Raw genomic sequence first — 25226 nt, forward strand, 5'->3', positions numbered from 1 at the left:
CCTCATCAATGATATCTTTAATAAGTGGGTTGGTGGCTTCCTGTCACCTTCTGGATAAAATCCCAATTCTTCTTCAAGGCACACAGAACTCCTGTGTGCACAGCACGCCCTTCCCTCCACACCTCCTCCCATCCCTCCAGTCCGCTGACTCTTGGCCTCTGTGGAGATGTGCTCTCCTGCCCTGTGCCTTTGTGTGCTGCCGTTTCTGCCCAAGGTGCCCTGTCCCACCCCGTCCTCCCCTGCTGCCACCCAATCCCTACACGTCCCCAGGGTTTTCCCTGATACACATCCCGCCCTGCTCCTTTCCTCTTAGGCATCCCTCTTCCAAAGTCCCTTAACACCTGCCACTCGTCACCTGGCCACACATTGTAACGCACAGCCTGGCCTAGAAGTAACTTGAAGGCAAGAGTTCTTGGCCTCATTTCTGTAGCCCTGGAGGTTAGCCTTGTGTCTGGTAGAGAGAAGGTGTTGGATGATATTTGTGGAGTGAATGCATTTAAGCCATTTTTTAAGGCTGTCCCTATACTTACCCTCTGCTCAGACTCATCTTTATTAAATTATTTATTCCTTTAGTCTTTGCTCTCCTGTTTCAAGAACTCTGATAAGATTTTTTAGAAATGAGTGGATTACAAGTAAGGAACATATACTAGTGACTTTAAATGAGGAAAAGAATAATTTTCAGATTCAGAATGACAGTCTTGGCATATGTGGGCTACTGTAATGAGTTATTTTTAATTCTAAGAGATTTAGTGCAGACCTTTGTGGTTAGTGATTGTTCTTGGTGAAGACTGCGAAGGCACTGTGTAAAATACCCAGCACGTCCTAAATGTGTGCAGAGTTACAGAGGGGGACACGCAAACCGTCTCCAGGCCCGGCCCCTCCCCGCATCGCCCTCCCACCTGCAGGCACGCGATGTCCCCAGTCCCAGGGAGGATGTTGAAAGGAGGGGCCCGGCGAGGAGCCAGGGGTCCGTGGTGGGTTGTGGGGAGGTTTGGAGCTTGTGTCAAGTTCTTCATTCAGTTGTCCCTTGAGCATTGTAGGGACTGGGGCACCGACACCCCGCTCTTCCCACGTAGTTGAAAATCTCTATAACTTACAGACTGGGGTTGTTCAAGGGTTAACTGTAATTCTAGTTTCTTTTTCTTGTTTAGAAATAAGAATAGTACTTGTCTGCATCCTGCTTTACAAAGCCCTCTGAGCGTTTTGAGGTAATGGTTTTACAGTCTCCCCGGCTGAGGTGGCGTTCCTCTCCAATCCCCAGAATCATATCAAAAATCAAAAGTAAACTTAGGTCGTGTATGAGATCGGCCACGCAGGCAGAACTAGGCTGAGGGAAAGTCTTTGTCTTTCAGAAATTTGTGCATCTCAAACAGTCTTCGTTTGTGTTACCACAGGTTCAGAAGAGGAATTTCATAGAAAATATTATTCCAATTATCATCTCCCTGAAGTCTGTACTAGAGAAGAATAAGATCCCAGCTCTGCGGGAACTCATGCAGTATCTCAGGGTAAAGTCGGCCTTGGGATTTGTGGTTGGTGCCACGCCCCTGTTGGTTACTCAGGGTGTCTTGCAGTCCTTACCGTGGGTGCATCTGCGCTCGGAGCTGTGCCCCAGGCCGGCCTCTGACTGTGGGGAAGACAGATTGACTCCGCAGGTTCCTCAGAAGCTGGTCCTGCCTTTTGCGGGCAGTTGAGTCTTGTGTCCTTGCTGACAATTACATTCAGTTTTGAAGCTTCTCAGCTGCGGCTACAAGCAGAGCCCTCATCTTAGTTCACTCTCTGGGTTCCCAGTCGGGAGATGCTGCCCAGAGCAGTGGCTTCGGGGCGTCCTGATCCTGGTCTACGCAGTGGGGCACGCATACATGCAGAGCGGACATAAATGAGGCCTCAGGCCTCTCTGCAGAATCTTTCAATTAGAAAGAAATGCAGCATTTTTTTCCTTTTTGTTTACACTAGGCTATTTTCTTCCTCAAAAAATGCTAAGCATTTTTTTCCAAAAAGGGCGCTGAAAAAATTAGATTTAATAATGATTTTTCAAATATCTCTTTATCCTACAGAAGTGAAGGTGGGAAAGACAGGCTGACTGTGGAGAAAATGAGGACTTCAGGTCACTCATGTTTTTTTTGCCCTGCTAAACCTCAGAGGAATAAAAAGAGCTTAGGTCCTAGGTAGACTCCTTAAACACGTGAGGAAAGGAAGTCCCCGTTTCTGAGCACACACCGAGCACGGCCACACGGCTTTAACCGAGGAGGGTGGCACAGCTTCGTGTGGACCCCATCGGAGCAGCTCCCGCAGTCCTCTCCTCCACCTGGGAGCCCTGGGGCGGCTGGAGGACTGGGCGGGTCTCATCCCCTAATGTGGGGCCACAGTAGATCTTTTCTCCCTCCAACATGTTAGGGAAAATGGTTTCTTCCTTAAGGCAGAGAGGCTGGGTCCTGGCATCCGTCCTTAAGACCTGAGAGCATCCTCGCCCTGATGTACTCATAGCCTCTGTCAGGAGGTACAGATATCTGGCTCCGAGCCGCAGCTACCTCCCCTGAGAAAGCCAGTGTGGACAGCCCCCCGTGACTGGCTCCAGCCAGGATACTGTGTGTTGCCCGCTCCCCAGCCTCTGGCTGGGATTCCTGAGGGGCTGCCTCATGGCACCACAAGACCCTTTGAACTGGTGGTGACCCAGAGCCGAGCCAGGCTGCCCAGATACACCTCCACCCCCATCCAGCTGTCAGGGCAGTTCTGTGCCCTGTGACGGGCTGCTTTAGGCTAAGAATGTGGGATGCCGGGTTACCTGGCAGATATGTGGGAAGCGTCCAGGGGCTCAGGCCCCTGCGCGTGTGGTCAGTACAGTGCAGCCGGCACTTCCTGGGGCGATACCGTCAGGTTCACTGGTCGGTCGATGTAGTGGGAACCGCCTGGTCTCGGCATGTTCCTGTTATTGATGATGTCATGTGGGAGAGCTCATTCACTTATTCAAGAGAATGCTCATGGATGCCTTGGGTCTGTTTTAGGAGGTGATGCAGGATTACCGAGATGAAATCAAGGATTTCTTCGCGGTTGACAAGCAGCTGGCCTCAGAGCTCGAGTACGACATGAAACGGTACCAGGAGCAGCTGGCCCAGGAACAGGAGCTGGCAAGGCAGGCCGATGCAGACAGGGCGGCCGCGAGCGCCCAGGGGGCGCAGGCCGGGCAGGTGAGTGGGCGGCCCCTCTCCATCTGCTCCCTGCCACCCGCCTCCCCAGCGTGTCCCAGCATGCACTTGTGAGCGCGGTCGTCTGAGCGAGGCCCTGGGGTGGCTGGAGGCCTGAGGGTGTCTCAGTGTTCCCGTGTCCCGTGGACAGAATCGCCAAGGGCCTTCTCTCCGTCGCCCCCGCCCATCTGGAAAGTCCTGAGTCCCGGTGTGGGGAGCGTGCAAGTTCCTGGAGAGCGAGGACCCTGGTGAGGGTCCTTGCTCTTTGATGGCAGAGAACCTGGTCTCCCCCACAGCCCCCTTGGGGTGAGCTTCTCTCCCAGAATCCCTGAAAGCCCTGTGAGTGCCGTGCCAGGCAGCTGCCGGGGGCGGGGGTCTGAGACGGAACTGCTCAGAGGGTGTAAACATTTCTTGACGTTAAGTGTTGGAAGATACATAGTCTTAATTTCTCTTCTGCGACAGGTTGTTCCAAGTTTGGAAATGCCAGCTCCTGCCGGCCGAGAAAATGGCACCGTGGGCACCGCCGCCAGCCAGGCGTCCACATCCAGGCCCCATGCTGCCCACGCACCTCTGTCCCTGGACACTGGGCCACTGAAGAGGCTGGTGCCCAAAGCCAGGTGTGCAGGGCCGAGTCACCACGTCCCCAGAGGCACCTCCCAGGTCACCCTGAGCATTGTTCGCATGTTGGCGCAGATTGGGTCTGAGGGAGGATGAGGGCGCGTCTCGCCTCTGTGCTTCACTGGTGTCTTTGCGACAACAGGCCCATGTCGCCGAGCACCATCGCCATCCTGAATTCCGTCAAGAAGGCCGTGGAGTCGAGCGGCCGGAGCGTGGGGCTGCCACCCTTCACCATGTGTCCCGAGGGCCCAGGCGAGCCCACTGAGCGCGGTGAGTCCACCGGGTGGCTCCAGGGCTCTCGGAGACCCGGGCCCCCTTCTCCTTCCCCATCAAAGCATTTCTGTTTGTTGTCTTTAAACAAGGGACTTTGGGGACTTGGGGTCACAGGGAGTAAAACAATCCTGTTTATGATGGAAGATCTGGAGAATGGGGTGATGTGGAGACCCAGCCATAGCGGTGAGGTGTGTGTGTGGTTTTGTGTATGCAGTTGTGGTGGAGGCTGCGTGGCTTTGTAACTGTCGTGCACACAACCCCACGACCACAGCAACACGGGGAGGGCTTCCCGTCACCCTTCTGCCGTGCCTTGGCAGCCATGACGTGTTGCTCGCCTGCCCATTCCTGGAAATGTAGGTTTTCTCAACGTTTTGAAACAAATCACATCACAAAGAACATCCTGGAACATACAGTCTTGTATGTGTGTGATCTTTAGGATTAACCCCCCTGAACGTCTTAACCTTTTGATGGTCAAACTGTCGTCTCCAGTTCCCCTCAGTGACATCCCTGCCGTGGCCCATGAGAGCCCAGGTCCTACAGAGAAACACTGGTTTCATAATTTTCCACTTTCTCTGCTGAGCTTTTTTTTTTCTTTTTTTTTTTTTGCGGTACGCGGGCCTCTCACTGCTGTGGCCTCTCCCGTTGCGGAGCACAGGCTCTGGACGCGCAGGCTCAGCGGCCATGGCTCACGGGCCCAGCCGCTCCGCAGCATGTGGGATCTTCCCGGACTGGGGCACGAACCTGTGTCCCCTGCATCGGCAGGCGGACTCTCAACCACTGCGCCACCAGGGAAGCCCTCTGCTGAGCTTTATAGACCCAAAATTTTCATTTTCATTTCCACTTGTTTGAATCCCAGTGAGAAAAGGCCATTGTTTCTCGTGTTTGTCATTTATTTGTATCTTTCTGAATTACCTCTTTAAAAGAATACTTTATTTGGGACAATAAGTGTGTTGTGTAGTTTGCAAGTGTTTTTTCTCATTGGAATGTTTTGTCTCTGGGGCTGTTTGGGTTTTCGGGGAGGTAACGCTCTCCCATTTCATCCCAGTGTCCTCGCAGGGCTTGGAGCAGGAGTCCAGCGGAGCTCTTGACCTCATAACTAAACGGGCGATCAGCACCCCTGACCGTAAGTGGTTCGCGGGGACGAGCCGTTCTGACTCTGCGGCAGGTACCGCGTGTGCGGGGGTCGCAGCAGAGCTGCTTCAGCCACGTCACGGGGCATCAGGTCAGACTGGGCACAGCTGACCGCCGACCTCTTCCAGGTGCTTTTACACCTGGTGACTCCTCAGGTGGCCAACACCTCAGGTGGCCAACACCTCAGGCCACCCGCTTCAGGGGCCAGGCCTCAGCGCTCGCGGCACCGCGCGTCACTGCGGGCTGCCTGAGTGGGCTGAGGCCTCCCCTGCCGGCCGTGAGGAGAGCCTGTGTCCTCTCTCTCCCACTGGGAGGTTTTTCTAATGTCCCGTGCTTTCCTTCTATTTGAAAATAGAGGTGAGTTAGAAGTGTGTTTATTTCTATCACTCGTTTTATATGTAGCCTATTATCTCAAAACCCATAAAAACCATTGAGAAAATTACTGCAGTATGAAGAAACTCTGCCTGTCCAGAGTCTGTAGTATGTTTGCAAGGCCCCGCCTGGCGTGGCCCATGGGCCTCTGCCCATCTCCCGCCACCTGCCCCTGGCTCTGCACCCCAGTGTGGGCAGTCCTCCCAAGGGTGCAGGAGCCCCGCTCTCCTGGCGTCCGCGTCCTGGGGCCCCTCCCCCAGCCATCACCCCTTCACTTCCAGAAGAAGCCCTGTTTGACCCTCAGAGTGGATGAGGTGCCCCTGGCACCACACTTGCAAGTCCTTCACCGTCCGTCTGGCTTTGGTTTGTAACTGTTTGCTCTCCACCATGTTTGGGGGTGCTGTCCGGGCCTGGACGGCGAGGGCTGCAAGCCGGCGGGACGAGAGGTCAGGTGGTGGCCGAGCTGGGCAAGGACTTGGGTGCTTCTCTCCGGCCCCACTGCTTTCTCGGCACTGGTCCTAGGCATCATTACAGGAGGAGCGGAACACGCCGTTCCCCGTGGTGTCGAGGCCTCAGGGCATTGGGCCATCGTGCAGTCGTGCTCCATCAGCGGGCACTTACTGGGCACCTGCTGTGTTCTTGCGCCTTGCCTGGTGGTTCTGTTACCTGTGAGCTCTTAGAATACTTAACGGGTTAGAGATGATTTTCATCCGTCGTCCTGTGAAGGGAGATTAATGGATGAACAGAACTCCTACCCCACCCCTCCCCAGATGATGCCTGAATCGTGACAGCTTTTGTCATGAAGAGCAGGGGTAATTGGGGTCTAATGTTATATATGTAAAAAGTCACCCTTTTTCAAGCAGAAGAGTGCGGTGTATGCTCTGTGCTCCTGTCCTGGCGGTTTGGTGCCAGATGCTGTGGGAGGGAGTGCATTTCCCGTCCTCTGCTTGTCCCCCAGTCCCTGCTCTGTCCTGGCCGCACGTGCCCCTCACAGGAGGCCCGGCTACTGCCACTTGGATTTGCACTGGAAGTGAGACTACTTCTCGAGTCTCTTGAATGTAACATTCCTGGGGCTCTCTCCTCACACTGAACCAGAAAGAAATGCTGGAAGGTTGCCTCCTAGCTCTCCCTCCTCTAAGAATTACCAGATAACTTAAGAAGCCCACGTTCTGCATTCTCTGGTTTATGTACCGGTTCTGTCACCACTTCTCAGGTGGGGTGACCATGGGCAAGTGGTCTCGGCTGCACTCGGTGTGGACATGGCATTTCTGCTGAGTGGAAATGAGGGATTTTCAGAGCCAGATTTTAACTGAAAATGGGGGGAGGCGGCGGGTAGCAAGTCCCTCTTAGGCTGTAAGTCAGTGGCGAAGGTGCTGCTGCCTGGACGTGCCAGGATATGCGGGGAGGGGGCTCAGAGCCCCCAGGGGCCCAGGGTCTGGACAGCAGCGGTGGAAACATACCCTGCTGCTGCCTGTTAAGGGGGCGCGAGAGGCTCCTGGGCCCACGGCACCAGGGATGCACTGACGCTAGCCAGCCACAGCGCAGGGGATGCCCAGAGCCTGGCCGTCCTGATGCGTGCGGTGACTGTGCCTACCAGGTACGGGGTGGGGGCGTCTCAGGGACAGTGGGGGCCGGGCCCCCTGAGCACGGAGCCACCGGGGTGCACACGCGGATCTGGGCAGATTTGCCTCTGGGGATGGGGGGACCCAGGTAGTAAACGACAGTCGTGGTTCAGTGTTTTCAGCACTTACCTTGTACCGAGTACTGTGTTAAGGACTTAACACAAGTGATCTCATTCAAACCTGGCAGTTCTTCTCAGGGAGGTGCATGTGTTTCCCCTTTAGAGATTAAGAAACTCGAGGTTCCCAGAGTAGCTCACACAACCGGTGGGACACAGAGCCCAAGTCTGACCAAGGTGGGAGGGGAGGTGGCAGGCGAGGGGACATCCGGGGTAGCAGCAGGGCTGCAGTGACCAGAGGGAGGGAGGGAGCAGGGCAGCATCTTCAGGGGACTCTGGAGCAGTGACAGGAAGAGCAGGGGGCTCTGCAGGGGGATCTGAGCTGCGGGTGGGGCCTCAGGCACGACAAGTGGCTGTTGAGAAGCCAAGGCTGTACGCGCCGGTGCTCGGAGGGCCGTCAGGCCAGCGGTCTGGTCCTGCAGGGTGGCCCGATGATGGAGGCCGGGCTTGGGCACCGCGTGGGCCTGGGTGGACCCATAGCAAGACCCGCATCTGACCTTGCTCAGTTTCTCTCCCTGAAGGCCTTCGCTAACCCTCCACTGACTCTCCCCTCCACCCAGGGACCATCCAGAATGTCACGTTTGGAGCGGGACTCAGCTACATCAGCTCACCCCGGACACCCTTTCCTGTCAGAGGCCACTCCCCCCCGGCCAGGTCCACGAGCCGTGCCGGCACTCCAGGAAGTCTGGGGGTGTCAGAGGCCCCGGGCCACGGGGACAACGTTCTTTGTCTGTCGCTGCCCGACATGCCGTAAGTTCCCTGGCCCCCGCCCAGAGGTGTTCCCGTTGGGAGGCGGGGGGCTGTCCCACCCCAGGTGACACGCCTATTCCCCCCAGGCCCCCGCAGCCCCCGCAGTGGAACGTGACATCTCCCGCCAGAGGAAAGGACAGCGCAGCCCCCAGGAGGTCACGCCGCAAGGCCCCCCTGAAAACAGCCAACTGACCACTGTGCCCCTGGCCCCAGACGCTTCCACTGTGAGCAAAGGGCTCGCCTGTGAGTCCAGCGCCGCCCAGCTTTTCACCTGTGTGGTTGGTCAACCTTTTCAGTTTCTCCTTATGAAATGCCTGGTTAAAAAGTGTAAAATACTAGAGAAATGCCTTAAGCATTTAATACTGTAACTTTACTCCAGATGGAAGGAGGCTGCCAGAGGGCGGCTTCCCACTCTGCTTCTCCAGGGACCCTTGCTGGACTGGAGGTCCTGCTCTTGCAGAAAGGCCTCCTTCCCTGGCTTCTCCCCACCGTGGTTTGTGACCCTCTTTTCCCGACTTCTGCCAACCTGTGTCATGTGCTAATTGTGTGCAATAAACCGAAGAGATTTGTGAATTTAAAAAAACTTTGAAGATATCCAGTCCCTTCTCATAAGCACTGTTCTGGTCCTTAAAGAACACGGTCCTGAGCTTTCTCTTCTATAGTCAAGCTTCTGGTAGCTGGTTTCAGTTCCTTATACTAAGTACATAGTTTCCCGTATCTGATATCAAAATCTTGATTGTAATATTTTTTCTATTCTTATTTATAAATTGCAGACTTTTAAAGCTTTTTCAAATGCATAAAAGTATGAGTACAGCCTTCGAGTATTTTTAGCGCAGGGCTTTAATTGGTACTTAATTGACATAAAGTGTTTAAGAACCCAAATCTTCCCCATTAGGGAAAAAGGACTCAATCTGTCTTTAACGTCCAGGTCCTCTGCCCCTGCCTCTGTCTTTTTCCTCACAGCAGACATCTTAGCGTAGACTACAAGTCTCTGCTTAAGAAAACCCTCTGTGTTCCTTACCCGGAGCAACAGCAGCGCTGATGACATGCGCGTAGTCCGCTAAGGGCTGTTCCCGCAGGAGAGTGGCCTTAGGTTCCTCTGTTGGCGCCATCAGGTAACCTTAAAACCCTTGTATGTGCGTGTTTTGTCCAAGAATGACCAGAAAGAAATTTGGTTGGTTCACGTCTTAATCCCAGTTCTACAGAAGTAAAAGCACAGGGTTGCTGTTTGCGTGTCCTGCACGTGACGGGGTGGTTGGATGAGAGGGTGGATGTCGTCATGACCCCCCAGGTCCCGTGTGTGTTGACACGCATGCACGGAGTCAGTCACAGGGCTGCCCCTAAGCGAATACCCTCACCTCCGTCCAGCACTTCAAACCTAGGGCCATGCCTGACACGACACAGGAAGGAGAGAAATGAAGAGACCGAGCTGCTTTTTTTTTTAGAAGCTTTTATAAATGAGGTTTAAGAAATACCAACTCACAGGTGTGTTAGTAGCACAGGTCTGTGGCACTGTGTACAGCTGCAGCCACACCAAGGCCCCAGCAGCCCATGTGGCCTCGCGTCTCCAGCAACGTTTACATCTTAAAATCACTCGATGCTCCTTTTCTGTCTGCGTTTTTACAGTGACGGGCAGCAGCAGCCTCCCAGACCCCACACTCACTCCTCTCTCCTCCGTCAGAGCCAGAGCCAGGTCACATGGCACCAGGAAGGAGGTTTTAGGGTACAAGAAGACTACCCCATCACTATGACAACCGAGGAGGAGGCTGGAGCTGCCCCCACAGGTGGAAGGGCCCTACCCTTCTCCACCCAGAGGAGCTGAGGATGAAGGGACAGTCTTAGGTCTGTCTGCGCTCTCAAGACACAGATGGAAGAAGTCAGGCACCCTAGCATGACGAGGCGCTGCCCTCTGCTGCTGCCAATACTCCATGACAGCGTTCACACGACTCAGAAAAGAAAGGGCAATGCAAGTCTCGAGTATTCAAGTAAGACACTGAAAGTTTCATCCCAAGATGACTATGTTCTTCTACATAAAAACCATCCTGTAACACAGAGTCGGAGGCATCCTTCTGAGAAGCTCCTTGGTCCCAAGGGCTTCACGCTGAGTTAACACAGCAGTGTGTCTGAGGCTAAGAACAAAGGGTGCTGTTCCTGACGCCCCCACAAAGCAGGCAGCATGTGGGGCACGATCAGGAAGTTGCCTTTGACTCAGGCACACACTTTGCCCATCGTCAGTCAGACCGTCGCCGGCCGCCCTTCCTGCTGTTCTTCAGAGGCTGGCCTCGCGACCCTGCACAACAGCTTCCTGTGCGGCGAGACAGAACCTGCGCTGTCTTTATGGCAGAGAGGGACAGTGGGGTTCATTGTCTTTAACAGATTTGATTTCAAAACTGCCTTTGGCCCTGGACCGTCGTATGAACTACACAAGTAAGTAAAATGAATTTAAAAGCCAGACAGCAGGGCTGCTGTTTCCTGAGCCATCTTCAGCCAAAAACCTCTGTCCCAGGGAAGCCAGGCTGGGGTGCCACACCGAGGACCCCGCCCTTGCCGCCGTCCTGGGTTGACCCACGTGGTACGTGAACGGCACCTTAGGTAGGGCTGATCCACGCACGGCCAGCGTCGGGGCGTCGGACAAGGGTGGGCGGGCTGGCCTGGAGTCAGGAGCCAATGCTACTCTGAGCAGGTATGCGGCCCCACCCCGGGCACTAACCAGCACGGTCTGCACACCGCGTCTGTGGGTCTGGGGCAGAGGTGGTCTGAGGAGCCCAAGGAAGAGGCAGCTTGAAGCCAACCCGAGAGCCCTTCATGTCTCTTCTGGAGAGACGCAAACAGACCAAGACAGTACTCAACTGGAATTTTCTTAAAGGTTTCCTAAGCACAAGGAACACTGAGTGGTGTGTCCAATTGAACAGGAGTAGCCTGGGCTCCTGCCTTAAGTTGAACTTTTAAAAAAAGAGGTTATTTAACACTGTATGACAACTTATTTACAGTTTAAATAGAAATTTTCAATAATCAAAATACATCTTTAGCAAAAATTTAGAATGTAAAATTTTATAAAATACCCATAGAAAAGCAGAACATAGTATCAGTACCATTTCAGATTTAGCATAAGATGAAGGTCTTCCTTCAACACTGGGACCCGCCATGGATGAGCAGGGTTCCTACAGGTAAGAAGATTCCCTCCTTCTAACAAGCAATTTACCTTCCAGATTTGGACTGTTGTTATAAAATGCTGACCCAAAAAGATTCCCCAAGATGGACACTAGGACAGTGACAGCAAAGCCTCAGGATGAAGTGGCCTGACCACTTGGCCACCGTGAAGCCAGGTCACTGCAGCTGAGGCTCATGCCTTGCCCCCCTCTGCCAGCCCTTGGATACTGATGCCGATGCCACCTGCCACGGAGCAGATCACCGTGCCTCCCGGGCCCTTGGCGCCCGCCCTGAGGCCACCCAGACCCCGATGGGGTCGGTCACTGTTTGGCCTTGTGACTGTGCCCATCTTGAGGAAAACTCTTTTATTCGTGTGGCTTGTTAAAAAGTAAGAAAGGAGTAGCGGTCAACTTTGGCCAAAACAAAAAGCTTTCGTGCGCGTGTCCAGCCCCGTCTGGCTCCCCTCGCAGGGCTGCTCCCAGCAGGGTCCCCCGTGGAGGTATCCACGTGTGCGTGCGGCCGTGCTGCCGTCTAGATCACGAACGAGGACTTGTGTCTGAAGTCGCCCTGCAAGGCCAACACCGGCTTAGAGGGCAGCCCGCGGCCACGCAGGGCCCAGCGTGCGGTGGGAAGGGAGCCTGACACCGCTTCCCCACAGCGTGCTCTGAGGAGAGGCCGCGAGGCCTGTGGACTGAGTGCCCCGCGAGCACACAGCCAGGGGAAGGGCTGAGGGCTCGCGCTTCGGATGTGACTCAGAAATCTCTTTTAAGGACCTGCTTGGTTCTCAGGGGAATGTCATCTTCCCTGCTCGGGACACTGCAGCCTCTAGGCTGCCTTACCTCATCGTCCGTCCTGATGTAGTTAACTCCATCCGGCTTCCCTGGGTTCTTGTAGCTGTAACAGAGGGGAGCCGAGTGACCACCAGTGGACCACAGAAATGCCCACTGGAGCTTTGTGCAGGTAGGACAGGCTCACCTTTCCCCGTTCTGCTTATTGTTGATGAAGTAGCCACGTCTGTAGGCACAGCAGATGCCCACTGTGATCAGGGCCAGTACAGTCAGGACAACCAGGACTCCCCCAATAATCCCGCCGATGTTGAGGTCATCTGGAGAAGAGAAGGGGTCAGAAGACACGGCCTGCCGCCCCTGCCCCTCCCGGCCCGGAACACCTCCGCCCACAGGCCATGACACCCACCCGCTGCGCCAAAGCCGTGTGGCACTGCCTGCGGGGCATAACAATCCTCTGGGGACATTATTACTGGACAACATGGTTATACTACAAAGACAGCTAGGAGCCAGAGTCCTAAGGAAGAAAAAATTCTCCCTTGTCTAGTACAGCATTCTTGAATGTGAGTGCACTGTTATTTAAAAATAAGTCTTTGAAATTTTGATTTCATAACGTCAGTTCCCAAGCTCTATCCATAGAGAGTCCAGAGGTCTGGGGCAAAGCCCAGGAATCTTCCTCCTGCCGAGAGCAGCTTCCCAAATCTGACAGCAGCCAGAAGAGTCGCCTGGAGGCTGACTCCACAGGTGAGGGGGGCCCTGAAGTCTAACCCCGTCCTGCCCTCAACCCCCCCTTAGAGCCAACACCCCCAGAGAAAGAAGCACCTGAACAGGGCAGAATTACTGGGGCTAAACCCTGGGTTTCAGCTTACTGCTACTGCAAAACGGTTAAACTTGATACATTTTTGGAGAACCTTGTATCTCGATAATTCTATCAGTTACCAAAGAAATGGAGTTCATGGAACGTCGCTAAGAGTTACAAGATGAGGAGGACCAGCGTGTCAGTCCTCCAGCTGCTCCTTGGTGCGTCCTCGCCTCCTCCCACCGGACCCGGGCAGAGCCCGTGTGCCCGCACGGGGTGGGGGGTGTCACAGCTGAGGGGCACCCGCCGGTCTGCAGGGCAAGGCTCGGCAGAGACACTCACACACTTCCATGTCCTGCTCCTCGCAGCGGGCTGAGCCCGCATCGTTGGAGGCAATGCAGTAGTACTGGCCTGAGTCCTCCTTGTGGATGGCGCTGAACACCTGTTTGGGGACTGGGAGTGAATGGGGACCCGACAACAGGGCTTGGTGCACAGTGAGCCCCCTCCATGCCAGGGGCACCAGAGCCGGCAGCAGCCGGGCTTCACGCGCCCGCGACTCCAACCCACTGCCTCCTCCCTCCCCACCACGGGGTCGTCCACGAACATCTGTGTGTCTCTAGAAGGACTTTTTAAAAGTCGTGCCCACGACACCACGACCATGCTGAACGCAGCCAGCAGTTCCTCAACATCAGACGTGTGGCCAGGGAGCAAGTCCCAGCTGCCTCCCGACTCTGTCCCGAGGACAGCACCGGCCAGGCCACCTACGCCCTCCTCAGTCACTGTCCCCCCCTTGGCTCTGCCCCCTTTCCCTGGCCCCCTTACAACTTTTCTGTCTATAAAGGGAGGGCAGGGTCCCCGATGTGCGGGGCTCAAAGCTGCTGTCTCGTAAAGTTTACTGTCTCTTAATAACTGCTCTTCCCACGACACAGATGTGCGCACCCGCCCCCCTTCTGAGAGACCTTACCAGGGTGCCCGTGTCAGGGTTGAAGAGGAAAGAGGAGTTTCGGAACCGGGGGTTGGCCCTGGAATCTGTGGGCAGTGGCACGTCGTTGCGGTACCAGCTGTAATGCGGCCGGGGGTAGCCCTCGCCCTCCTGGCAGGTCAGCGTGGCTGCCTTGCCCACAGGCACAGCCCTTGGCACCCTGCACACTGGGGGCACCGGCTTCACTGCAGGAGAAGCACAGCAGGGGTTACGGTCAGCAACAGGGCCCTGTTCTTACCACAGCCCACAATGAACCTGCTCCAAAAACGAGTCAGCTAGCCGGGTTCCAGACGCTGCGTCGCGGGCAGGCCCGCTCCCCTGCGGCCCGCGCTGCCTGTGGTTGCCCCCGTAGGTGACCCCCCAGCGTTCCCAGTGCCTCCACCCCCTCTAGCAGGTGGACAGAAGAGGCATAAGCTCCCCTTCTCTCCTCACCTCCAACCCAACGCAGGCAGCCTGAGCTTCCCCTGCCCCACCCTGCCCCGCCAAGCGCCACACCCTCGGGGACGTGACCGTAGAAGTAAAGGAAGGAAGGAAGCTGGTCTTCTCCCCACAGGCAGGCGCGTGAGCCGAGGGCAGGGGCCACCACCCCACGTGCACCCGCACCTTGCACAGTTAACTCGATGACAATCTCATCAATCTCCTTGCGGTCGTGCCGAGCAACCACCTCACAGCGGTAAAGGGCTGAGTCCGTCCGGGTCACGTTCCAGATCTTCAGAGAAGTTTTCCCCAGCAGTTCTGCACGGCCGGCCAGGTCTCCTGTACAGAAGACAGGGCACTGAGGGGCTCTTTACAGACAGCTCTGCTGCTTGAGGAGGAGGTTCTGGGGCCATCTCTGGTGCCTCGGCAGGAAAACTGCAACTGGCTCGTCTCCGTTCCTGTGAGAATGCCGAGCACCAAGGGAGTGCCTGGGCTGTAAGAGGACTTGGCCATGTGTCTCTGTTGTTAAGGCAAGGGCCTCCTTTCCTTTTCATCATTCCCAGAAAGGGTTCCCAATTAAAAGAGAAAACAAGTCAAACAACATTAAAAGACAAACAGCATTCCACAAATGGTACTGGGACACCTGGGTACCCACATGCAAGAGAATGACGTGGACCCCTACCTCACACCACACACAACACAAACCTTGCTGCACAAGCTGAAACTGAAACCCTTAGGAAGAAACAGAGATGTGAATAACCATGACCTTGGATTAGACAGTGATCTCTTAGGTCACCAAAAGCACAAGCCCACACACACAAAGTTATATCAGCCTTCACGAGCCTTTCATAATAAATTAAGAACTTTTGTGCTTCAAAGGACAGAAGCAAGTAAGAAGACAATCTGCTGACTGGGAGAAAATCATATATCTGACAAAGGACTAGGATACAGAACGTATGAAAATTCGCAATTCAACAAATAAACAACCTAATTAAAAATGGACAAAGGATTTGAATAGACATTTCTCCAAAAAGATAGACAAATAGCCAATAAGCACGTGAAAAGATTCTCAACATCATTAGCTGTCAGGGAAATGCAAGTCAGAACCACAACGAGATACCACTTCACACCCCCTAGGATGACTGGACTCAAAACAATGGGTAATCTCAAGCGTTACTGAAGATGCGGGGAAACACACAGCCAAGGGAACGTAAAATCGTCCAGCCACTGTGGAAAAGAGCTTGGCGGTTTCTCAGAAAACTGAACATGTGATACCACATGACCCCACAATTGTGCTCCTACTAATTATCCCCAAGAAGTGAAAAATTACGTTTGCACCAAAACCTGTACAATGTTTATGAACATTATTGATAATAGCCCAAAATGGAAACAACCCAAATGTACAGCAGTTGATGAAATGTGGCATATCTATAATGGAATATTATTCATCGATATAAAGAAGAACAGGGACTTTCCTGGTGGTCCAGTGGTTAAGAATCCACCTTCCAGTGCAGGGGACATGGGTTCAATCTCTGGTCAGGGAACTAAGATCCCACATGCCGTGGAGCAACTAAGCCTGTGCTCTCTAAAGCCCGTGCACCACAACTAAAGATCCCACATGCCGCAATGAATATCCCACGTGCTGCAACTAAGACCCGACAAGGCCAAATAAATATATATATATATTTTTTAAAAGAACAAAGTACAGACACTTGCTACAACATGGATGAACCTTGAAAACGATGCACTAAGTGAAAGAAGCCAGGACCGAATATTGTATGATTCCATTTATAGGAAGCATCCAGGACAGGCAAACCCACAAGGTGAATTAGTGGCTGCCAGGCTGGGGAAGAAGGGACACGGTTTCTTTTGGGGGCGGGGATGTGCTGGAATCTGCCAGTGACGGCCACACGTCTTTGCTGAATGTACTAACCACCAACTACACGCTTCAAAACAGTGAGTTTCATGCTATGTGAATTACTGTGTCTCAATTAAAACATTTTTAAAGCATAAAGGACACAGTAACTCTTTCAAAGAAGCACAAAGAACCCGGGCACTGACAAATAGGGAAAGAGTTAGAAAAGAAAATGACACAAAAATTAGAAACGAATTTACTAAACCTGCTAATTGGTGACAAGTCTAGGAAGGATTTACCACATGTGTTGGAAACGGCAAAATGCTTTTGCTAAGAGAACGAACGTTTCTGACGGCATTTTCTAGCGGGAAGGTTCGTCATCCAGGCACCAGCAGGGGTCAGAGCGTCCACCGTGTGGGAAACAAGTAAACGCAAACCCACCAGGCGCTGGTGGCACAGCCCTGCCCTAGGCAAGGCCTCCCTCCAGGCCTCTATTTTGTGTGGCAGTTTCTGGGGCGGGGGGAGAAACAGAAAGTTGCTTAAGAACATTCCCGCTCGGTCAGGGCTTATCAAGAACAGCCTGATGAAGCTGCCAGAGAAAACCGATTTGCTTCCTGAGAATAGCATTGCCATCTCTTCGTAAACCAGAGGTGGGAGGATACTGGTGGGCAAACAGAACTGTTTTTAAGAGCCGATGACCCCCGATGATGTGGAGGACCTGAGGCAGAAAGGCCGTAATTTCAGGTTGATGCGCAAAGCCTCCACCCCTTCCCTGAAACCCCCACTGTCACATTCTCAGAGGGATCGGGGCTGCCCGCCTCTGCAGCTGCACTGACTCTTCCATCTGCCTGCTGTCCCCCGGGGTGGCCCCCTCCCGCCATCACAACCCCCCCGCCCCATCCACACTACCCTGACCCCCTCCTGGCCTCTGCAGAAGAATCCTGAACTGGGCCCTGCTCTCAGCTGTGCCCACCACCAGCCCCGTCTGCAAAGCAACCACCACCGTCTCTAAAGCATCAGTGGGACCACATCACGCCCCTCCTGAGGCCTTCCAAGCGCCATCCACCTTGTGTCCGCCCTCCCCTGCTGGGCCGAGAGCCAGCGGTCCCTCCGAGAAGCTCCCTGCGCTTCCACGTCTTTCTGCCCCACGTGCTCATGGCCCAGCGCCTCCCTGCAGCCCGTACCCTGCCCTCCCGCATGGTGCGCTCAGCACCCAGGTGTGTACAGTGGGTGCTGCTGTCCCCCTGCTGTTCCATACTGTCCTACTAATGAAGTCACTTATAAAGTCGTGGGTCACGATAGGGAGATGGCCTCGGAGAATGTTCACTCAGATACCTCAAAGCTACGGCTGCGTGTGGACTAAAATCCTAACTGATTACGTGGTATTTACTGAAGCAGGGTCACAGGTGCAGGGAGGTTCCATACACTATTCTCACTACTTTTGCATGTTGATATTTCCATATATAAAACAAGACAGAACACCAATCCTGGCTACAGATGCAGGTCCAGTTAGAGCAAAGTCTTGGCCACAAGTGCATGCCTGGGCCTTCTGTACAAACGAGAGGACTACAGGATCATACCCTGAATTTTGTTGTCAAAAAACACATATGTGGTTTGTTCATCTTGGATTTTCTTCCACTCAATCCTGGGGTCATTTGTCTGTGAATCCGTAATGATACAAGATAGTTCCACACCTAATGAGCAAGGGAAGAAAGAGAACTGTCAGTGAATGTGGAACAATTTTAGGTTCACTTGTATACCCAGACCCTGCAAGCTACATGTATATTTAGGTCTGTCGTGTAGATTAAAAATCTAGCTAGCTCCAGGCTCCAAGAGACTTTAGTTTTAGCTAGAAAAACAATATAGATGATTAGCAGAGACTTTTATTAAAGAGAGCACACGTTCCCCCTAATACTCTTGCTTGTATATAAGAACGTTCTTGGTTCTGTAAACGCAAAGCCAGGCCAGGAATCAGGTTTCAGCCAACAGAAAGCCTGCAGAGTTGCCCGCAGGCTGCTGAAGCGGTGCTTCGCTCACACGTGCACGTCAGATGGCTGCTGGGGAGCCGGCCACCCCCAAGCCTCTTGGGCAGGACACATCCGTGTGTGTCTATCCTGCATCAGCTGCCAGATCACCAAGTGGTGCCCCTTTGCCTAAACCCTTCCTTGGACTTACTTTCAAATTCCTGTACCACTGGGTTTCGGTTGCTGGATTTGAGATTCACAGCCCCTATCAAGCAGCCTGAGGGAAAAAAGAAAAGTAAAATCAGAGACAACGCGACACTAAAAGAGCAGAGAACCCGCACTTGACATCAGACTTTCCCTTCATGGCGGCTTCAGTCACGAACCACAGAGGATGTCAAATGTCATGTTCCAAAACAAAGTCTCTTAGATACAGCAGGGTGACTGCTTTCTGAGTCTGACCTTCACTGGAAGGAACCCAGGAGAAAGAGAATTCTCAGAGTGCACTTTCCTTCTTAGTCCCAGAACAAAGCCCCTAGAACTTTCAAGACCTTCCTCTAAGAATGTACTTTTAAAAAAAGGATTGTAAGAGAGAGCTACAGAACAACAGACTGGACAACCCAGAAGAAATGGACAAATTCTTAGAATCATACAACTTTCTAAGACTGAATCATGAAGAAAGAAAATCTAAATAGATCACTAGTGAGGAGACTGAAACAGTAATCAAAAGCTCCCCCCAAACAAAAGTCCAGGACCAGTCAGCTTCACTGGTAAATCCTACCAAACATTCAAAGATTTGATACCTGTCCTTCTCAAACTATCCCCCAAAATTTAAGAGGACAGAACACTTCCTAACTCATTTTTCAAAGCCAACATTACCCTGATACCAAAACCAGACAAAGATAACACACAAAAAGAAAATTATCTCTGATGAACATAGATGCAAAAATTCTCAACAAAATATTAGCAAACTGAATACAACAATACATTAAAAAGATCATACACCATGAACAAGTGGGACTTATTCAACATCCACAAATCAATGAACATGATACACCACATTAACAAAATGAAGGATAAAAACCATATGAGCATCTCAGATGCAGAAAGAACATTTCACAAGGTTCAACACCTATTTATGACAAAACTCTCAAAAAAAATGGGTATAGAAGGAAGCTCAACATAATAAAGGCCACAAATGACAAACCCACAGCTAACATCACACTCTACAGCAAGGGTCCCCAACCTCCGGGCCGTGGACCAGTAGGCCTGTTAGGAACCAGGCCACATAGCATGAGGTAAACGGCGGGCAAGCGACCGAAGCTTCATCTTCCACTCCCTATCGCTCACGTTACCGCCTGACTGCCACTCACATTACTGCCTAAACCACCCCCCCACCCCCAGTCTGAGGAAAAACTGTCTTCCATGAAACCAGTCCCTGGTGCCAAAAAGGTTGGGGACCACTGCTCTACAGTGAAAAACTAAAAGCTTTCTTTTACAATTGGGAACAAGGTAAGGATGCCCACTCTCACCACTCCTATTCAACACAGGAAGTCCTAGCCAGAGCAATTAGCCATGAAAAGAAAATTAAAACATCCGGGGACTTCCCTGGTGGCCCAGTGGTTAAGAATCCGCCTGCCAATGCAGGGGAAACAGGTTTGATCCCTGGTCCGGGAAGATCCACATACCATGGAGCATCTAAGCCCATGCGCCACAACTACCAAGCCTGCGCTCTAGAGCCCACGAGTCACAACTACAGAGCCCACGCGCCGCAAGTGCTGGAGCCCACGTGCTCTAGGGCCTGTGCTCTGCAACAGGAGAAGCCACTGCGATGAGAAGCCCGAGCACCACAAAGAGTAGCCCCCACTCGCCGCAACTAGAGAAAGCCCGTGTGCAGCAACGAAGACCCAACACAGCCAAAAAATAAATTTTAAAAAAAAGAAAAAAAATTAGGGGCTTCCCTGGTGGCACAGTGGTTGAGAGTCCACCTGCCAATGCAGGGGACACGGGTTCGTGCCCCGGTCCGGGAAGATCCCACATGCCGCAGAGCGGCTGGGCCCGTGAGCCATGGCCGCTGAGCCTGCGTGTCCAGAGCCTGTGCTCCTCAACGGGAGAAGCCACGACAGTGAGAGGCCTGCGTACCGCAAAAAAAAAAAAAAAAAAAAAAAAAAAAAATTAATAAAATAAATAAAAACATCCAAATTGGAAAGGAAGAAGTGAAATTATCACTATTTGTATATGACATGATTTTATATACAGAAAATCCTAAAGACTCCACCAAAAAACTATTAGATATAATAAATGAATTCAGTAAAGTTGAAGGGTACAAAATCAACATACAGAAATCTGTTCTATTTCTAAAAATTAACAACAAGCTAGCAGAAAGAGAAATTAAGAAAACAATCCCATTTACAACTGCAACAAAAAGAATAAAATAACCTAAGAATAAATTTGTCCAAAGAGGTGAAAGACCTGTACACAGAAAACTATAAGACATTGTTCAAAGAAACTGAAGAAGACACAAAGAAACGGAAAGACATTCTGTGCTCATGGACTGAAAGAATTAACACTGTTAAAATGTCCATATTACCTAAAGCAACCACAGATTCAATGCAATCCCTATCAACATCCCAAGGGCATTTTTATTTTTCACAGAAATAGAACAAAAAATTCTAAAATTCATATACAACCACAAAAGACCCTGAATAACCAAAGCAATCCTGAGAAAAAAAGAACAAAGCTGGAGATATCACACTCCCTGATTTCAAACTACATTATAAAGCTTTAGAACTCAAAACAGCATGATATCGGCAGAAAAACAGATATAGCTCAATGGAACAGAATTGAAAGTCCAGAAATAAACCCACACATATATGGACAATTAATTTATGACAAAGGAGCAAACAGCATACAATGGAGAAAGGATAGTCTTCAATAAATGGTGTTGGGAAAACTGCACAGCCACATGCAAAAAAAAAAATTGAAACTAGATGACTATCATATGCCATATACAAAAATCAACCCCAAAGGGATTAAAGATTGAATGTTAGCCATGAAACCATAAAACTCTAAAAGAAAACACAGGCAGTACACCTTTGACATCAGTCTTTGCAATATCTTTCTAGATATGCCTCCTCAGCAAGCGAAACAAAAGCAAAAATAAACAAATGGGACCACATCAAACTAAAAACCTTTTGCACAGCAAAGAAAACAACAAAATGAAAACACAAGCTACCAAATAGGAGAAGATATTTGCAAATCATATATCCAATAAGGCATTAATGCTCAAAATATATAAAGAACAATAAAAAAAAAAACCCCAATAACCTGATTAAAAAATGGGCAGAGGAACTGAACATACATTCTTGCAAAGAAGACATACAGATGGCCAACAGATGTGAAAAGATGTTCAACATCACTAATTATCAGGGAAACGCAAATCAAAACCACAATGAGATATCACATTATATCTGTCAGAATGGCTGTTATCAAAAAGGCAAGAAATAACAAGTGTTGGCAAGGATGTGGAGAAAAGGAAACCACGGTGTACATGGATAATGTAAATTGGTACAGCCACTGTGGAAAACAGTATGGAGATCCTCGAAAAACTAACACTAGGGAGCTTCCCTGGTGGCGCAGTGGTTGAGAGTCCGCCTGCCGATGCAGGGGACACGGGTTCGTGCCCCAGTCCGGGAAGATCCCACATGCCGCGGAGCGGCTGGGCCCGTGAACCATGGCCGCTGAGCCTGCACGTCCGGAGCCTGTGCTCCCAGAGAGGCCACAACAGTGAGAGGCCCGTGTACCGCAAAAAACAAACAAAAAACTAACACTAGAACTACCATATGACTGAGCAATTCCACTCCTGGGTATTTATCAGAAGAAAACAAAAACACTAATTATAAAAGATATATGCACCCCTATGTTCACTGCAGCATTATTTATAGTAGCCAAGATATGGAAGCAACCTAAGTGGCCATCAATGGAAAAATGGACAAAGATGTGGCATGTGTGTGTGTATATATGTGTGTGGGATGGAATATTACTCAGCCATAAAAAAGATGGAATCTTGCCATTTGCAAAAACATGGATGAACCTTGAGGATATTATGCTAAGTGAAATATCAGGTGAAGAAAGACAAATACCATATGATTTCACTCATACATGGAATATAAAAAAACAAACAAAATGACAAAATAAATGAACCAAACCTAACTATAACAAACATGTAGATACAGAGAACAGAGTAATGGTTACCAGAGGGGGTGGGGATGGGTAAAGGGGGTCAATATGGTGATGCGTGGAAAGTAAACTCTTGGTGGTAAGCTGCTGTAGTGGATACAGAAGTATAATGTTGTGCACAAGAAGCTTATATAATGTTATAAAATCAACGTTACCTCAATAAAAAAAATTTTTTTAAGAATTTTCTTTTCATCATCTCCCAGACCTACATGGGCCTTCTTGTCATTCCTCCCTCCTGCCTGGTACCTTCCCCTGCATGATGGCATGGACATTCTGGGTACAGTTACCAACCAGGTAAGAGACCACCTTGCTGGATTAGCTGTTTATCTAACCCGTGATTTCCATCCATTAAAAAGTTTGCACCAGTCTTTGGTAAAATAAGAAAAATAACAACATGGCGATTTTCATGAAGCTTAGCTGAATGAAGCTATCGATGAAATCAAAATATGCTATTTGCATGGTGATCTCTTTCAAAATTAGCACCTGACTATCCACGTGTTTAAACAACGCTGAAATCAGTTATCATGGTCTCAAAATGTCTTAGCTGATTTCTTGGAGACAAGATCAACTAGGTACATTGACCACCTACAAAATGTCATTCTTCAGCGACTTGGCCTCTAGGAGAATATGCCATCCCCAGAGAAGGCCTTCCTACGTTAACCCTCATTAAGGTCCCTGGACCTCAGCTTACCACACCAGGTAAGAAAATGTGAAGACTTGTACTCTGAGCTGCAGGTCACAACAATCCATTTTTTTAATTTTTAAATCTTATTTAATGGTTTGGCTACATGTATACATTCCAAGTATGTGTTTTGATGCTTTCTGTCTTATTTAGTAAGACTTCATTAATTACAGCAGAAGCCTTAAAGAATGTTAATAATAGGGATGAAAATCAGAAGTATAGGGGCTTCACTGGTGGCGCAGTGGTTGAGAATCTGCCTGCCAATGCAGGGGACACAGGTTCGAGCCCTGGCCTGGGAAGATCCCACATGCCGCGGAGCAACTAAGCCCGTGCGCCACAACTACTGAGCCTGCGCTCTAGAGCCCGTGCTGCACAACAAGAGAAGTCACAGCAATGAGAAGCCTGCGCACCACAACGAAGAGTAGCCCCCGCTCGCCGCAGCTAGAGAAAGCCCGCGCACAGCAACGAAGAGCCTAAATAAATAAATAAATAAATAAACTTTAAAATTAAAAAAAAAAGAAGAAGTATAATATACTTGAACTGTCATTAGTTGCTAAAACAGTCACTTCTACTTTAGATTTCAGATCCAGGACAAGTGGCGCCTGCTCTGTTTTGTTTTGTAACCACGTGCTACTCCTTTTGGAGAAACCCACCCACACTAACGCAGCCCTTTCCACTGCTCCTTCCATCCAGAAGCCCCCAGGGACCCACTAACAGAGAGGAACACGGGACGCTCTGAGTATCTACCAAGGCCACACAGGTTCCCTCTAGGGAAAATGACCTCAGTCCTTTCAGTGCGATCACTGTAATTTAGGTGATGAGACACCAAAACTGTGGTCCCAAATGACTATGACCAGGGATCAGCTTCCGACCCAAAGGCCATCTAAGGGGCCTTAGAGGTAAGTCACCAGAGCTTTGCCTGACTGGATAATGACAGGACAACCCAATCTGAGGCTTTCTCTTGAGAAGTATGAAGCTGAGAGAAATAAGAGAATAAACTAGAGAGTTTACAGTCACGAGAGAAACAGCTGAAGTAGAGCCTGAGGACACAGAGCTGGCGACAGATGAGCCAGGGGACAAGAAGGGGACACTGAGGTTACTCTAGTGTCCACAAAGGTCAGATTGTCACGGGGGCCAACTCTTCACAATAAACCTCTTAGGGAAACCAAGACCACTTGTTTCTTATAACCTACAAGAAGCTAAGGTAACACAGCCCCAGATGATGGAGATAATCACCTCTTTTCTCCCCCTGCGTTGTGGCCAAGGTGAATGCACCCCAAGGCCTGACTCTCTCCTGCCCAACCACATGCGTAAGGGCAGAGCTAGACGAAGCGACGGCTCACAGCAGCCGGGCCCTGGCTCTGCCGCGGCCCCGTGCTGAGTCTCTCCTCAGCATTTCCTTCTGCTCCCAAGCTGTTCTTAAATGTAAAGACGGTTACGTTCCTTACTTTGCCCACATCCAACAGCCCAGGGTCCCACTTTAAAATACAGAAGTAACTTGTGTATCAGAACGGTGTTTGTGAGGATTGGAAGCCCCAGACCAAACACTTGACGACATCGCAGGCAACTCCTCCGGATATGAGCCAGTGCCTGGGCATGAGGTTCTGACATAAGCCAACCTCCTGGTGCTGTCGGAATACACTGAGGCTACATTATGCAAGACTCAGCAAAGGGATTTTGGACGGAAGGAGAAAAGGGGGGAAAATCCATTACAGCATACATCACATGCAGCTGTTCCTCTTTAATTTCATACCAACCTTGGCTTGCGCCTGCCAGACTCTAAGCTCTTTGGGACAATCCAGTCATTCAGCAATTTTTTATTTATTGCCTTTTATAAGCCAGATACTGGCCTAAACATGAGGGATGATACATGAATAAAAGATAAAAATCTATGCCCTCATGGAGCTTACATTCTATCAACAGTACAAAGAAACAAGTATCATACGGACTCATCTATCTTCAAATCTAGTGTGGAATGGTATTTAGCAGGGACTCCAAAAGTGTTTATCGAATAAATCAATGTGCATTTTTTATGTTCTAGATTGGATCTCCTTGAGTTTTCCAGAAAATCATTTAGCTGAATTCAGTTTGCTCACAGAGCTGTAATGTGGCTACTCTATTTTTCATCTTGCCCAGGAATCCATTATTAAATCTTGGACTTAGAAGGAATCTAAGACATGTGTAGTTGTCTGTTTCTATTCAAATCCTCCAAAAGAAATTTAAGACTGTCCTCTGGAGGCAGGTGTGGTAAGTTCCAAGTATATTGTGTTCATTTAATGTGACCTTGACCCA

At 50.7% G+C, this 25226-nt stretch overlaps 2 protein-coding genes across 2 annotated transcripts in view; one reads left to right on the top strand and one right to left on the bottom strand.

The window, feature by feature from the left end:
- The window catches only part of NCAPD3 (non-SMC condensin II complex subunit D3), a 57249-nt gene extending 48845 nt beyond the window's left edge, over positions 1 to 8404 (top strand). The window contains exons 28-34 of the mRNA XM_060017626.1: positions 1395 to 1505; positions 3003 to 3185; positions 3645 to 3799; positions 3943 to 4070; positions 5119 to 5196; positions 7875 to 8064; positions 8151 to 8404. Coding sequence (XP_059873609.1) covers positions 1395 to 1505; positions 3003 to 3185; positions 3645 to 3799; positions 3943 to 4070; positions 5119 to 5196; positions 7875 to 8064; positions 8151 to 8256 — 951 coding nt within the window. The 3' untranslated portion in view covers positions 8257 to 8404. The remainder of the gene's footprint in view (positions 1 to 1394; positions 1506 to 3002; positions 3186 to 3644; positions 3800 to 3942; positions 4071 to 5118; positions 5197 to 7874; positions 8065 to 8150) is intronic.
- Positions 8405 to 9510: 1106 nt separating this feature from the next.
- Positions 9511 to 25226, bottom strand: part of JAM3 (junctional adhesion molecule 3) — a 60105-nt gene continuing 44389 nt past the window's right edge. Inside the window, exons 2-9 of the mRNA XM_060017633.1 lie at positions 18228 to 18293; positions 17633 to 17746; positions 14384 to 14536; positions 13763 to 13965; positions 13141 to 13240; positions 12190 to 12319; positions 12054 to 12108; positions 9511 to 11781 (exon numbers count right to left, since the gene is read on the bottom strand). Coding sequence (XP_059873616.1) covers positions 11746 to 11781; positions 12054 to 12108; positions 12190 to 12319; positions 13141 to 13240; positions 13763 to 13965; positions 14384 to 14536; positions 17633 to 17746; positions 18228 to 18293 — 857 coding nt within the window. The 3' untranslated portion in view covers positions 9511 to 11745. The remainder of the gene's footprint in view (positions 11782 to 12053; positions 12109 to 12189; positions 12320 to 13140; positions 13241 to 13762; positions 13966 to 14383; positions 14537 to 17632; positions 17747 to 18227; positions 18294 to 25226) is intronic.

This window comes from Delphinus delphis, chromosome 8, assembly GCF_949987515.2.
Source record: "Delphinus delphis chromosome 8, mDelDel1.2, whole genome shotgun sequence".
Lineage (NCBI taxonomy): Eukaryota > Metazoa > Chordata > Mammalia > Artiodactyla > Delphinidae > Delphinus > Delphinus delphis.